Source organism: Taudactylus pleione, unplaced genomic scaffold (assembly GCF_031769625.1).
Source record: "Taudactylus pleione unplaced genomic scaffold, aTauple2 ptg001573l, whole genome shotgun sequence".
NCBI lineage: Eukaryota > Metazoa > Chordata > Amphibia > Anura > Myobatrachidae > Taudactylus > Taudactylus pleione.
In genome coordinates this window covers 3,273,458-3,290,589 of record NW_028285970.1, presented here as the reverse complement: position 1 = coordinate 3,290,589, position 17,132 = coordinate 3,273,458, and the positions used below count along the sequence as shown (strand labels likewise).

Below are 17,132 nucleotides of genomic sequence, written 5' to 3'. Positions count from 1 at the left end.
GACTGGAAATTAATGTTATTGAGGTTAATAATACTCTAGGAAGAAAAAAAAGACCAATTTATGTGATTTTAGCTTTTTTTGTCAATTTTTGTAAAAAAATCCAAATCCAAATCCAAATCCAAATCCAAAGCCAGTCACCGCAGTTTGGCAAATCCAAATCCAAATCCAAAGCCGGACGACGAATTAGAACCAAATCCAAATCCAAATCCGGCAAAAATGGTCCGGCGCACATCCCTACTCTATAGTTGAAAGATCAATTTAAATAATGTAGATAGAGCGCTAAGGAATATAGGTATGTAGTGAGGTGCTTTAAGTATGCAATGGTTGGTACACATAAGTAACGCTTGCATACTTAAAGCACCTCACTACATATCTAGATTCCTTAGCGCTCTATCTACATTATTTAAACTAACACAAAACATAAGTATAAAATATTTTTCTACAATCATAACAATTTTAGTTATTTAACTGGTTGTCTACATTTACTTACTAATTCCTCACTGCTGTAATGTAGAATAATAGCAAATAATAAATCTGTTGGGATGGCAGTATGTGCTAATATATTCACCTATGAGTCCTAGTTCTGGAACAATTTCTGCTAAAGAGCCAACCTATTCATTTCTTAACAAAGTGCAGACATTCAACAAGTTATCCTCTATCTCATGTTTATTGATTAGAATGAAAGATCAACCATTTGAGTGTACACTGATTTGCAGCAATGCACCTATTAAGTGAAGCTTTGTTTATACCTGTTGGATCTCATGGAGATGTTTCGAAAAAGGTTGAAGGATCAGAATCAAATTCTATCTTGTTGGCAGACACTCTGTCTACACCACCAGACTTTATTCATGAGTATACTGTACAAGAAGACTATAAACAGAGAGCATTGATATATATATAACCAGAGGATCAGATGAACATTGCTTTTTACAACATGACAGCTGTTTCTCAGCCACTGGAGCACAATATAATAGAACAAAAGAATATAATATCAGAAATTGCAAAGTAAAAATTATAATAAATATCATAAGTAAAACAAATACTACCAAATGAATATGGATACAGACTTCATTTTCTGAAATCATAATATTAATATGAGACCAAACATTATCTTCATAAAAAACATTAAATTATGTATTAATAAGGCACCTGTATCAACCTTTTCTAATTAAATAGCACTTAAATCTACCTACAGTACACCGTGCTTGCTGAAGAAATACCTCCTTTTTGATGCTATGGGGGTAATTCAATATGTGAGCGAAAAGTCCGTGCTGGACTTTTCGCTCCATATCGGAGATTTGACGGGGATAAATTATCAGGCGCGTGCCCGATTTATCCCCGTATTCAATTTGAAAGGTGCGAAAACGGGACCTGGCAGAAAGGTACTGTAAGTATCGGGAAAAATTTGTTAATTTTCGGGAAAGCATCCAGGGACCCCCCTTAATGATGTCCTGACATGGGGGATCATTATGGGTACCCCCGTTTTGGCCTGCGGAAGGTAAGTATGGTTTTTAAATAGCCGCAGCAGGTGTTTTTTTTCCGACAGGGAAGAAGGGGTGAAGAAGAGCACTTAGCTTTTTTTTTTTTTACAAAAAAAACTAGGTGCATCAAATTTGAGGTACATGAATATTTGTAAGTTTCCTAAGGTGCATTTTTAAAATTCTTAAAAAATGCACCTGCCGCTACCACTCGCATTCTTGAAAACACCTGCCGCATACTTGGGATCCCCTCCAGAATTTATTTAGTTCGTTTTAAGCTTGTTCCTCATATTTTTTTATTTTTTACTCCAAAATTTAACTTATTTTTTTGGGGTGTCCCTATTTTTTTTTTACTTTTTTTGACACAGATCATTTTTAAGGACCATTCCCAGGGGTGCAGGCTATTTTTTTAAGCCTGCACCCCTAAACCCCAATTCTGCACTTTTTTTCGCCTGCTAAAGGCTGACGAAAAATTATCCCCGTTTTTTGGCATTGACTTTTCGCACTGGCGAAATCCGGGGATAATGAAAATAGGCGAAAATGACGTCATCTGCAATAAATTACAGCCTTTTTGCTTCAAATTGAATATGGCCCTATGTTTCTTTCCAACTGTATATTCCTTAATACTATAATGTACGTATAACGGCAGCATATGTAGGCATGTGTTTTTCATTCGCTGATAGTTGGAACATGTTATCTATCAAAGTGTATTTATTAATAAGCAGGGAATCAGTAGAATATATATGTAAACATTTATTCTACAAAACTGCAGCATGATTGACATGCTGCTGGCATTTAGGGGCATCAACAAATAGTGTTCCTTTGAACGGGGGGCATGTTGGCCCTGTTTTTTGGGCATGCCGAATCCAGTGGCTGCATCCTTGGACGCTGCTTCCCTGGCCCCTTATGAAGCAGCATCTGGCCCCTTATGAAGCAGCATCCAAGGCTTGGTTTTAAAACATACAGGAAAACTCGCAGGAGTTTCTGCAGCGGCTACGGCTCGCAACCTAATACCCAAGCCCATATACAGTATATGGTCTCACTCATGAGTATGGTTTACCTTTAAACAAATAGTGGTCTATTTATTTTAATTTCATTTGCTTCCATACAACCACTGGGAAAGGGGTGCACAGAAAAGGAGCTGAAATATATGAAGAGTAAGGTCTGCTAAAATGTATGTCATGGTGCTATCATTATTATGTGAAGTGCTGCAGAATATGCTGGAGATAATAAAATGTTGTCGCTATATATAGCAATATTGCAAGATAGGATTCATGCCTTCAGCAAAACTCAAAGTAACAACTACTACAGCAAACAAAATGCTGAACACCTTCTTCCGGCTTAACCTCAGCTTGCTCTTACTATTAGGCACTGTAAAATAAAGTAGGCACTGTAAAATAAAGTAACTTAATTCTCTCCATATTATTAAAAAAATACAGTCTTATAATATAGCTGGCCAAGCATGCTTATATTGAGATGTTGGGCTTCATTGCCAAATGTCCTTATCTGTGTTCAATTGAGTTACTTAAGTGGCCAAATATGACCGATGTAGCCAGCATGTACACTGACCATGAAGCCCCAGTAACTAGATAACTTCATTTTCAACAAGTAACAATTCTCAGTCATCTTTGGAGGTTTCTGGAGCCCCACATATGTCACAGTTTGAAGTCACTTTGGACTCAATGAGCCACAATCAAATAATGTCCAATTTATGATGCTAAGATTCATATGATCAGAACTCCTTATTGTATATCTTCTTTTATATGACATTTGCAGCCTAATTCTAATTGCAACTATTTGACAATGGAAGGAAGGGGCTAGACTCAACAGTATTCCAGTATGTTATAGCGCGACTTGCCTGGCATGAGTGAGCCGCTAGGTCGCTTGCTACCCTGTTAGAGTTGGGTGTCTTTTTTTCAGAAAATGTGTCTAAGTCGCAATGTGATGCAACTAGGATGCACCAGGAGACTGTGCTGATTAATTTGATATGTGACACTTGAGTCTGTATATGAACCATGTCATATCCCTGTTTAGTTTTTCACCTATTTGCCTTGAGACTTACCCCTGCCAACTGTCCCGTGGATCTGTATGTGTAATTTGCCTGGGAGATCTGCTCTAATCATGCTGGCTGCAACACTTCTGTGTATACAATTGGACTATGCTCTCCTTTCCACAGTGATTATTCACCTGGGCCCTTTGATGCATTTTAGGCAAAAAAGTTGCAATAAAAATGCCTAGTGATAGCAGAGTCTCATGGGACCTGGTTCGCTGGGAGGGTCTTTTAGCAAGACTGCATCAAAGATGTATAAGGACACATCTGTAAAGCACATGGAAGGTTTTTCATTAGCATACAAATCACTGTGGAAGCCTTAGAGGGGGCTAATGTAGTTTAATTAAAATGTCCATCCCTTATGGTGTCCTGTGAGCAGGAAAGGCAATTACCTGGAGAGGAGATTGGTAAACAATGCCTTTCATCTATGTCTACATATATATGACTTGAGGATGATTGCCTGGCCCCCAACACAGTAGGGGGTATCCAAATCATGATGTGTGACTGACCAGAAAACAAAGACCTTATCATATGTTATCAGTTTTGGACTAAAATTTTATATTTCCACCACAGCCAGGAGTTCCCAAAATCAAATAAATATTCCTGCATTCTGTATACTGGCCTGGCGTGATTTGAAAGTCCTTAAGAGGGAGAAATGAGGCATCTCATTAATCACAAATCTCATAGCAGTCTTGTTTACAGTCATTTTATAATAGAGAACATCATGTGAACATACCCTAGTTCATATAGCAAGTACACAGTGGAAATTATGTACAGTTATTTGTACTTAGGTTAAAAGTTATGTGGGTTGTCTGGTCAGACAGTCATCAGGGACTTGGCCATGACATCACTATGGGAGAGAGGGGAACAGTTCATAAAACATATTGGAGCCTTTTGTTCTATGTCAGACTTGGGGAATCAATTCTGAGATGAAGCCTATACCTGCATTTTCCTGCCATGCCCCCAACAAGAGGCGGGCTGGGCCGGGGGGCAGGGTGCCATGTGCCCCCCGGGCCATAGCACCATGCGGGCTGTGGGCAGTCTGTGTCTCTGTGACACAGCTGCCTGCACTGCACATGTAGCGCTGACTGGACAGAGTTCGGTCAGCGTTACACAGTGACTGACACAGTGACTGACAAACACACAGCCGCTGGCACCGGCAGCTGTGTGTTTGTTTTAAGTAGCAGCCAATGAGAGTCTGTCAGACTCTCACTGACTGCTGCTGTGCCCACTGCTGGAGTCGCTCCATCTTCAGGCTCCTGCAGTGGGTAATGGGAGAGACATCATGACGTCTCTCCCATAGTGCAGAGCGGGCCGGCCTGGGAGGACACACAGAGGAGCGGATGGCGGCAGCGGGAGCGGGATCGGGGATTCAGGTAAGTGTTTATTTTTTTATTACGTGTGTCTACTGGGGGGCACTACAAGGGGGGAGACCACTACTGGGGGCCCTACAAGAGGGGAGACCACTACTGGGCAAACTACAAGGGTGGGGGACTACTACTGGGGCACTACAAGGGGGAGATCACTACTGGGGGCACTACAAGGGGGGGACTACTACTAGAGGCACTACAAGGGGGGGCTACTACTACTGGGCAATGCAAGGGGGGACTACTACTAGGGGCACTACAAGGGGGTGACTATTACTAGGGGCACTGCAAGGGGAGGGGACTACTACTAGGGGAACTGCATAGGGGGAGGGACTACTACTAGGGGCACTGCATAGGGGGAGGGGACTACCATTGGGGGCACTGCATTGGGGGACCACTGCTGGAGGCTCTATATAAAGGGCAATACTGGGGGTACTGCATAGGGGGGAGACTACAACTGGGGCCACTATTTAAGGGGCACAGCATAAGGGTTACCATTATTGGGGGCACTGCTTGGGGGGTGGACTGCTACTGGGGGCACTATATAGGAGGACTGCATAGGGGGTACCACTCCTGGGGGTGCTGCATAGGGGGTACTACTACTGGGGGAACTATATAAGGGGCTTACTACTGGGGGCACAAGGGGCACTGCACAGGGGGGACCACTACTGGGGGCACTGTATAAGGGGCACTGCATAGGGGGATCACTACTTGGGGCACTACTGGAGGCCTGCATAAGGGGGTCCTCTCCTTGGGCACAGGGGGGCACTGCATATGGGCACCACTACAGGGGACTGCCCCTCATCTTTATTTTTACTTTACATTAATCCCACATGGACCTGCCTCCTCCTGGAACACTTGAGGGGAGGGGGCGCCGTAGCACGCATGTGCTCCGGGCACCCTGGCTACACGCTGATCCTCTGCCAGGGCGGTCTGCATGCATTTGCCCCCCAGGCTAAAAGTTGCCAGCCAGCTCCTGCCCCAACCCAGAATACGCTGACTGTAAGTTTTACCTTTTTATTTGAAATGGCAGCACACATTTGTCTATGTAATCAGTAACCCTTGATTGATATAATTTATGTAATTAACCATTGTACTTCCTTTCATAAATAAAGTGTTCTTTTATTAGTCTATTTTCATACATGCTCCCAGGACCTCATTCAGAGCCGCACACAAAATGCGAGCACTCGCTCTTAATGAGGGCGGCCGCTTTTCTGTTAAGAGCCGGCCTCCTGGACGTTCGCTAAGAGTTGTGGGTGACCACCCACAGCTTTAGTGAGCAGCCAGGTTGATGGTCGCAATGGTCAAGACCATCGCGACCATCGAGGCTAGCGACGAGACCCTTGTGGTAGGGTCTCGTCTGCCGCAAGCCCCAGTAAGCTTTTGTTTCTAATAGCTGACATCACGAGTGATGTCAGTGGGGCCGCCTCCAAAGGCAGACAACGTTTATCCAGCCACCCCCCCTCCCCGTCTACAAAACAGGGCGAGCTGTCGATCACCATCGACAGCCGCCCTTTTGTAGTGAGTCCCGGAGTGAGAGAATTTTTCTCTCCCTCCGGGGCTTGCGCACGTGCAGAGCGGCCGCTGCGTGTGCGCAGGGCCTCGACATCAACCCGCTTGCGAGAGCTCAGCGCTTGCAAGCGGGTCTGAATGAGACCCCCAGTCTTAAAGAAGCTATTAGATTGCAAAGGTTATGCTATAACTGTTTTTTATTGTTAGAAGCAGGAGGTGATCAACTAACTGTGTGATAGCTTGTGTCTCCAAGCCTGTGCAATTGTGATAGTGTGTAAGTGGAACTGTGGCTCCTTTGTACTTTCCACAGTTGGTGGCAGTAAATAGCCATGTATGGTATACTAGGCAGAGTGGTAGAATATTCATTGCATTATATTAGACTCTGGGCCTGATTCAGACCCGCTCGCGAGCGCTGAGCGCTCGCAAGCGGGTCGATGTTGCCCAAGTGCGCATGCACACGACGGAGGCGGCTCCGTCGTGCGCATGCGCGAGACCCGCATAATGACGGCCAAGCCATCGTTATGGGTCTCGCACCAAAGGGTGTGTGCTGTCGATGGTGATTGACAGCACGCCCCCTTTGGTGGGCGTGCCGGGGGCGTGGCTGGCCAGACGGAGGCGTTCCCATGGGAACGCCTACCATCTGGGGCCGGCCCCACTGACATCACTAGTGGTGTCAGTGGGAGTTCATTTGTCTCTGATAGAGCCAAAAGCACTCCAGGGCTTGCGGCAGATGAGACCCTCCCGCAAGGGTCTCGTCGCAAGCCCGATGGTCGCGGTGGTCTTGACCATCGCGACCATCATATTGGCCGCTACCTATAGCTGTGGGTGGGCACCCACAGCTATGCAAGCGGCCAGGAGGCCGCTCCAAAAAGTAGGAGGGACGGCCCTGGTGCGCCCGGCTCTGAATCAGGGCCTCTGTCAACACTACACCAGATCTGCATGATCATAGTCCTGATGCTGTTGTAGTACTAGTCAGGGTGACAAAGTCATTGGCTCTGAACTAGTCAGTGCCAAATTAGGGATACCTATTGGGGTCCCTGACAATAACTATCAATTTTCTGTAGTTCCTGTTATAGCATGGTGTGGAATGCATTAGTTGCTAGCTGAAATGTTAGTATGCACAATCGCTAATGGAGATACTGTAAGGATCAAATATAATGTAAGGCATCTATTGGAAACTTTACTCTAAGGGCCTGATTCAGCAGTGCACGCCAGTGCACTGCTGAATGCAGATTCCCGTTGTCCGGGAATCTGTGCAAGAGCATGACCCGTTCTGTACATGTGCAGAATGGGTATGCGATGCCACACACAGACTGGCAGCAGACTGTCAGTGATTGACAGTCTGCTGCCATTTGTGGGCTGGGAGGGGGTGGCGATGGTTTCCTGAAATGGAGGCGTGTCGCCGCTGTTGTACGGGAGGGAAGAGGCCAGGATCTCCGTCGGCTGATGGAGATTTCCTGGCCACTTCCTCTCAACTGTGAAGGGCTGGCTGCGTAACCCAATGGGTCACCTTAGCCGGACGATGTTATGCAGATTATCCGATGCTGCGTTGGACAACGCAGCTTGGATAAGTAATGCACAGGAGAAATGATGCCTCCTGCTGCATTACCATATCTGCAAGGATCGCAATTGCAAAGCTGCCTGCGTGCATACATCATATATCTATAGCCTGCGTGCATACATCATATATCTATAGCCTGCGTGCATACATCATATATCTATAGCCTGCGTGCATACATCATATATCTATAGCCTGCGTGCATACATCATATATCTATAGCCTGCGTGCAGCTTTGCAACTGCGATTCTTTCTGAATCAGGCCCTAAGTACATTTCCTCCCATTATAACATTTGTTCCATAGCTAATGGGAACGGAGTACCATAGTGCAGGTATTTACAAAATATATATTTTCTATTACTACAATGATAGTGATTATTTTAACTTCACTAATAATAACATATATTGCTTTTACAATCATGTTTCATGCTGTTTTATGATTGCTTAGTTAAACCGACTTACCTATTTCACTTATGCTTATTCCAGGTGTGAGCTGTCCATTGTTGAAAGAGCTATACATAAATAAGTTTGGTACAGATGAAAGGTCATAAATAGGTTCTTGCTTTATCTGTTTCATTCCAGTTAAATCTATGCCTGACTGGTCCGGGGAGGGCTGTGCAGAATCTGCACTGTAATAACCCTCAGATTTGGGTAGGTCGATGACATGTCCATTAGAGTAAGTGCCTCCTGTCTCATTGTTGAGATTACTTAAACCGTTGCTGATGTTACTGCTGTACACCCTTGCTAAGGCATCGGCCTCTCCGCTTTGCTGTTGCCTCTGTTCTTGTAACCGTTGCTGGTGTTTCTGGACTTCAGCATACAGACTATCTCGCTGTTTTTTTGACATTCGTCCAAATTTTACAGCTGTTAAGAGAAAAAAATAATAATTTAACGAGAAAAATAACATTTATAAACAATATTATATATTCAGATGTTTTTAGAATATTAGACATGACTACAATTAATCCTATAACCAAAAAATGCTGTTTGACATGTTGAGAACCCCATACCTTCTATTCTTCAGTGGCTTATTTATTGGATTGTTTACAGTACAGACAAACAGAGAGCAGGATGAGAATGGGAAGGAGGTGGATTTGGGTAGTGCTTTTTTTTTTAATCAAATACAGAACGTAAATTTTTTTAAAAATTTTTTGTATTATTAGATCAATCACCAATTGCGAAACATCCACGTGTGTAGGGGTCATGGCCGAAACAGAGTTTGTCAGTGCTTGGCTGTAACCTTCTGAGGCTTCCCACATGCACCCATTGAACTTCCTGAATGCCCTTCTGAGAGATGCATGGTTTGAGAAAGAGAAGAGACCCAGGAAGCTACAGCAATATCACTGGGTGACTACGCAAGTTAGGCTATTGGACCCAGTGATGCACTGTCAGTCACGTAAGTAAAAACTACCCAAAAATAAGAGGGTGAATCGGCCAGTGAATGAACACTACCAGTGAATGATTATTTTTATGTTTAATACAGTAATCTTAAAGTTTAGTGCATACAATCTTAGATTAGATCTATTGACTCTGTTTTATTGATGTAAGTCATATTATTCCTTTACTGGACTTGTTTGTTCATTTGCTAGCATTGTGCATTCATTGACTGGCAATTTCTACACCTCTCCTGTTTTTTGGTTATAAAATTCTAACTATTCCTTCAATATGTAAACCAAAAATGTATTTTAAAAGAATACGTAGTAATAATGATTACACATATAGCAAAAGAGTTTTTATATTGTATTTTCTACATACACCATCCCCTTGAATATGAGAATTCCCTTAACCGTTCATTCACTGGACGATTCACCCTACTGACTGTCTCTAGTACTCCCTACAGAGAGAAGTACTGATGACTGATTTACCAGATGTTTTATAATCAGTTATAATCAGTGATATCTGCTGCAGACCTTTTTAATACATATTGGGATCCTTTGGGTGGGGTGTACCTAACCCTTTTTTTAAATAAGACAGCCAGATCCCACTCTGTCATATGTTCCCTGAGCATGCGGAGGCTGATGGCTGTGATGTTCATTTTAACCCCCGTGTCAGGAACCCAAAGTGAAGTCATTGCCAAGAGCACTATATATAGCGGAGCTGTCCCTACAAAGAAGCGGACGGACGATCCTGGAGGTAAGTATGCGAACATTAAATGACTACAATGTGTCTGCGCTCAGCTCAAGTGGACCCCCTTTTTTATATAAGACTTTGGGGTCTATTTACTAAGCAGTGTTAGGAGACAGAGTGAAAAGTGATAAGTCAGTGATAAGGTGCCAGCCAATCAGCTCCCAACTGTCATTTTTCAAACACAGCCTGTGAGATGGCAGTTGGGAGCTGATAGGCTGGCACCTTATCACTGACATCACTTTTCACTCTGTCTCCCAACTCTGCTTAGTAAATAGACCCCTATGTGGCAATAGTATACTATAAATAGTATGAGAATACACCTTTAATGATCTCACGCAATTCTGTATAGTTAGTAAATAATGTGTATTTATTTAAAACATTGATGGAATCGCAGTGCTCCTGAAAATTAATTAATATTCAATGGATCTCAATGGGTGCCTATCTCAATAATATAAGCACGTCCAACGCGTAGCAGCCTGCACGGCCTTTCTCAGTGATGTACCGTCCTGAGGAATGCCGTGCAGGCTGCTACGCATCGGACCTATACAATACTGATATCTGGACTCTCCACTTTAATACTCCTTATTGGGTATTATACCCTCTATCCTACCCAGACTATCGTTTTACTTGGGGTGCTTACTATCCTTTTACTGGACTTTACAGGGCAGCAGCAGTACAGCCGCGACATCACACATAAAAGTCCGACATCAGCACTGAGTGTATAACTAGGCACACGCTACAACCAACAGGGCAGAATACACACACTCCTCACCATCTGGTTGATCGGAGTGACCGGCCATGGCGATAGATGACCAGTGATCAAGTGATTGTGAGAGAGCGTGCGTATGGGGAGCGTGCATATGGGGATTAACAATGGAGATAGCTAGGAGTGTGTAACTAGGCACATACTTCCCTGCATACAGTGGACTACAGCAGCACAGGACAGCGAACCTCATTATAAAGACCCTGACACAAGCTCCTGAAGTTACAACAGGATAAGTTAATGGACCAGAGGCAGGGCCGGATTAAGGCCCACATGGGTCTGGAGCTGAAAATTTTCAAAGGCCTATACTGAGAAGGGGAAGATCTGTGATTGGTGCGCTGTGTGAGTGTGTTCAGAGTCACCTTGGTGTGTACACCCCCTGCACTATGAACACTAACTACATGTATTCTCACTGCGCATGGCGTCCCAGAGCAGTAGGTCAAGTCAGACCTATTGCAAAGGATGCTGGGAAAAGGGGGCAGAGCCAGTGCCAGCCAGCGCAAGGGGGAAGAGCCAGCAGAGGCAGAGCCAGCGAGAGTTTTTAGGAAAATTGCATTTTTCTTGGGGGGGGGGGGGTAGTGGACTAGAAAAACTATTTAAATACTTAAAATTTATGGCCAGTTAGGCAGCTGGTGATCATGCTGTCATGTTGATGGGCCTATTTTTATGTTGAGGCATGGAGCTGGAGCTCCATCCGCCCCATTGTTAATCTGGCCCTGACCAGAGGGCACGGGACGCTGCCCCTCCAGAGTGTTACACCCCACTCTTTATTTTTGAACTTTGTATTACATTTTTTTCCTTTGTTTTCTTTTTCTTTTCCCTTTTTTTAATCCTTTTTCCCTTTTTTCATAAGTGGAGTTATCTCATTACTCATCAAGTTATCCTAGACATGCTTATAGTATTAAGAAATAGGCACCCATTAAGATCCATTGAATATTAATTCATTTTCAGGAGCACTGTGACTCCATCAATGTTTTAAATAAATACACATTATTTACTAACTATACAGAATTGTGAGAGATCATTAAAAGTTGTATCCTCATACTATATATAGTATTGCCACATAGGCCCGTATTCAATTAGTTTTGCATCCGTGATAAAGTTTTGCATGCCAGACTTTTCACCTACATTGCGTATTTTAGCCGTGTAAACTTATCGTGCGCGTACCCGCGATTCGCCGTATTCAATTCCAAAAACATGCGAAAATGCAACCCGGCGAATGCAAACCAGGTGAAAAGTGCTGTCAGAATTGGGGTAATCAGCCTGACACCCCCTAAAAGATGCACTAACATTGAGGATCAATGTACATGCCCCTGAATAGCCCTAATAAAGCTATTTGGGGTACTTAAGGTGTGTCATTTTCTTCTAATTAGCGTCTTTGCACTAGTGGTGAAGAATAGCATTAAGCAGGTTTTTTTGGTGAAAATAAGTAGTCCTGTCAAATTTGGGGTACTTGAAAATGGGTACTAGCATGGTTTAAAGTTGCTAAAGTAAAGTTTTAAAAAACACACCTGAAGCAAGCACCTGCAATCAAAAAAACACCTAACCCATACTTGCAGACCCCCCAAAAATCTATTTTGCGAGTTTTTGAGTTTGTACCCCCACTTTGAACTTTTTCGCCCCCTTTTGCTTTTTTGTGGTGTTCCTCACATTTTTTAGGGGTCTTTTGATGCAGTTATCCTTTGGGGGGCTGTCCCAAGGGTGCTGAGTGGTTTCCCCACCTTTGCACCCCAAGATAGCGATTTTGCACTTGTTTTGTCCACCTATTCAGAGGCAAAACTTTTTTGCCTATTACATTGCATTGCCTTTTCGCGTACGTGAAAAGTGTTTGCAATCAAATACGGAGATAAGTTTCCGCCTGGCGAAAAGTCGCAATCGGCGAAACTTTTTTCGCGAATCTCGGCTTTTCGCTTTGAATTGAATACGGGACATAGTTTTATATGAAAAAAGGGGGTCACATTGTAACCATTTAATCCTTATTACAAGAGATTGGATCATCTCTTAGTGTCAACAGCTAGCTGTTACATATACAGGAGTAAGCGCAGGTTCCTATTTCAGATTATTAGCATTATAAGTATGCGGAGATATTTGTTAATGATCGCATTATAAATGGACATCTTATCCATAATACCATGTCTTCCCCTTTCTTAGATATTCATTCGTATTGTAATAGCCATACAAAAATGTGTTGTGAATAAATTATGTAAAATAATATCTGGCAACCACATAATCTCAAGATATTGTAGTGAATACAACTTCATAATACACATTATTTGAGCCATATTAACAACTGCAATTTCATGAGGTCTATAAAATAGCCTTTGAACTTACAGTGAGATGCCCACTGTTTTCCTATTTGTACAAATTGTTCAGAAAGCCTCAGCGATAAAACATTCAGAGACAGTGTTGTCTGTGGGTAAGAGACTAATTGTTCTGCTAATTCTTTGGCCCGAACAGGGATGTTTCAGTTCAACAAAGACCAGAAGACAGTGTAGGGCTCTGAAGAGCTTGTTAAACTCATTCATTGTTCAGCTGCCAAATTCTAACTGGTATCTGATGTAATCAATAGACCAGACATGTCAATGTAACAGTCCTTTATGAAATGCCATCCAACTGCTTTCAGTTAAAGAACACATTTACATATTTGTTGTGTTATTTAATGCGCGCTCCAAATGCATTGCCATTCTATAGCATACATATACTGTAACTGATACTTTACCTACTGAATGTGTGCACCACTCTTTTGTCCGTTCCTTTCAGATTTAATAATTATATTCTTAGAAAGTAATATAACTAAAACTTGCCTGCATAAGATCACGTTCCTCCTGTCTTTGTTATATATGGAAAGCTATTTGGAATCATAAACAAAAACTATTGGGGAGATTGCAAAGGAGATCACCCTCCTTGCTTTCTATAGGATGCACATTAAAGAAGAACTCCTCCCTTTATGAAAAAGACACCGAAATCTAGATGTTTCTTTCTTTGTGTATAGGAAATAAAATGTGATAATACTGTTTTTTTATCTTCAAACTCCAAATAAAGACATCTCTACCTATTGTAGACAGTGCCAGCAGACAGGGCAGACAGCTCCTCCTCCTTCTGCTTTCTCTCCCACAAGACTCGCCTCTACATAAATATTTAATTTCAGTTCTTCTATGGAGGAAACGTGGAACAGAAGAAAGTGGCGGTGGATATATTCAACAAGCTTGCTTTGAACGTAATTTTGACCTGCTATTTGTTTCAGGCACTGTCACAGGATGCACAGAAAGCCTTACTTCAAATACTTATATAGTAATATTTGTGTAACTCCACTATCTAAATAATATGGGAATCCTTTAGAAAATACTTGATGACTATTGGGTCTCTCCCCTCTGGGAAATCCAGGAAGAGAGGTGGTAACAAAATTTGCTTCATTATGGTTGTACCCATGTGGCATAGTGCTGTAACTCATGGTATTACCCTATAGGGGGCATGATTTACAGCAAATGATGTTGTCATTCTGTCCTGCCCACTTCCCTGGAGTCAGGGAGAACTCCCCAAAACTTGTGAGTTTCCCGGGTATTCCGGAAGAGTAAGCATATATCCTCCTACTCTAGTCTTCCCAGCTGTAGCGTTCTTCCAATTCACTGAGGCTTCTCTGAGTACATATGGGGGAAATGTATTAAGTAGTTTAAAGAGTGGAGAAGTGGACCAGTGGAGGATTTGACCATAGCAACCAATCAGATTCAAGGTAGAATTTATCAAGTACATTCTATAACATGCTCCACTTTTCCACTCTTTACACTGCTTGATACATCTCCCTCATGTCCCAGCACTTGAGCTTTGGCAAATATTCCGTGCTTTTAGACATAGTGGAGCTGTTATCTGTACTTCTTGTTAGAGCTAGATTGACGTCTACAGAAAGTCTTTGGCTGAGTACATCAAACCCAGGCACTGGAGCAAAGCATAATGGGAAATGCAAATATCTGACAGAGAGAAGCCTGCAGAGCTCAGTGATGAAAGCAGCTTGAATGCCACACAGCCTTAAAATGGAATCCAGAGCGCTAGAAAAGACAACTTGCAAGGACCAAGATAAGAGATAAATCCCTCCAAAATATAAATATTTATTTTGATTTGAGTCTTCCTTAATTTATATTAAAGTGAAAATTAATATAAAAACAAATATAGTGTACTATTTCTCAAAAATGTTCAAAAAGTGACCATGTGATCAGGTCTAATAAAGGCAAAACTTTTGGTGTCGATAACAGGAATCTACATATGTCAACTATATATGTGTGGCAAGTGCTGATTAAATTGTACTTCACAGAATAAAACTGAAACTGTAATACAAAATATCTGATCATTTTGATGGGTGTGGTATAATAGATAGACAGTTAAAAGGTTGACAGTGTCTAGATAGACACCAGAAGTTAGACAATAGGTCAACAGGTACAAACGGTCGACACACTAAAGGTTGACATGGAAGAAGGTCGACATGTACAAATGGTCGCCGGTTTCAAAATGTTGACACTGTTGACCTGTTTTAACTATCTATCTATAGTCCAGATACCAATTTTGACATAGAAACAATAAAACAATAATTTGGAGTGATTAGGTAACTATAACCAAATAGTTATTTTTTCCTATTACAGTACATAGGAAAGATGTATCAAAGCTTGGAGAGAGATAAAGTGGAGAGAGATAAAGTACAAACAAATCAGTTCCTAACTGTAATTTTTCAGACACAGCCTGCAAGGTGACAGTTAGAAGCTGATAGGATAGTACTTTATCTATCTCCACTGTATCTACCTCCAAGCTTTGATAAATCCCCTCCAATGTTTGTTATTAGTACCACTAAGGTTTTGTTTAAGCCAAGAGAATTTTGGAGGAGATGTGTCAAACCTTCTAAAGAGGACATGTGATGTTGCCCATAGCAACCAATTAGATTGTACATATAATTTTTAAGAATGTACTAGATAAATGATAGCTAGAAGCTGATTGGTGGCTATGGATAGCTTCTCCAATTGTCCCGTTTAGAAGGTGTGATACATCTCCCCTGTGGACTTACGAAAGAGCATTAATGATATGAAGGACTGAGATGACATGTAAGAGAATTGTTAGATCTCGCTTTTGGCCAGATTCTAAGTCACACGCAATTCGGACTCATTCAGACTCATCTGCAGCTGCATTGTATGCTTAGAAATAAATGTGGAACTCATCATGTATTCAGAATTGGCTACATCTATGCCTGTGAAAGTAGCTGTCAACACTATCTGTGCGGACTTGCATCAGTCCTAGGCTTGGTCCAAGAAATCTGTCTGAGCTCAGTGTGCGCCCACTTCTAATTTGCCTGCAATTCTGTCTTCAACCCACGGAATACTTATTCTACCTGTGAACATCAAGTTTCCATCAAGTTACAGCCACTAAGCCACAAGTGCAGTTACAAATGAGATGCATGTGACACAGCCGCTGGCACATGCACAGTTGCTAAAAATGGCAACATCAGTCAGCAAAGAGGACTTGCTTGTAACTGTTTCAAAGAATGATCATTGGATATGATAGAGAGCAGGAGGGAAACGGCTCAAGTTAGTTCTGCAAGACCTTGTGTGCAGTGGCGGCTCCAGAAGTGGGGCTGAAGCGCAGTTCAAAATTCAAAAAGGGGAGTCACACCAACTGTCATTTCAAACAAAGCCAAAATTGCTGGCTGGGACTCACTGGCAGTTGGTGTGACTCCCCTATTTGAATTTTGAACTGTGCTGCAGCCCCCTCACCCCCCTCCTCTGGAGTCTCCACTGCTTGCGTATGTTTGGGAATCTAGGTAGTTCCAATGAGGTAGTGACTCATGTGGATGATTATGTATTCTCTGTACAGTGCAGAGTAAAGTAATCAGCGTTTTTCTAAATAACAATATAAGGTGCGCTGTTTCATAATATTTTCTAAATTTCATAGGATACTTTCTGTCTTTCGCATCTGTATGTGGAGCACTGTAATGGGATGATATGAAATGATAACTGCATATGAAACTACACCCAGTGTCAAATTGACCAGCAGGTGGCAATTTTGAAGAGGTGACAAATACATATTTCAGTAAGACTATTTTACAATAAATTGAAATAGAATATAATTCATAAATCATTCTTAAACAACAAGATTAAAAATATCATGGTCTCAAATTGAAAATGCCAAGTTTTCTTTTTTTTTTAATTATTATTATTATTATTATTACTATTATTATTTATTGTGTTCGCTATCCTATCTGGGGTATTTTCTTAATAAAACTTTTCATTCATTGAAAATG

The 17,132-nt window shown here is 42.1% G+C and overlaps 1 protein-coding gene across 1 annotated transcript in view; it reads right to left on the bottom strand.

Annotated features, from left to right (window-relative positions):
• The window catches only part of RORB (RAR related orphan receptor B), a 168,410-nt gene that overhangs the window by 39,735 nt on the left and 111,543 nt on the right, over positions 1-17,132 (bottom strand). Inside the window, exon 4 of the mRNA XM_088464081.1 lies at positions 8,428-8,829. Coding sequence (XP_088320207.1) covers positions 8,428-8,829 — 402 coding nt within the window. The remainder of the gene's footprint in view (positions 1-8,427; positions 8,830-17,132) is intronic.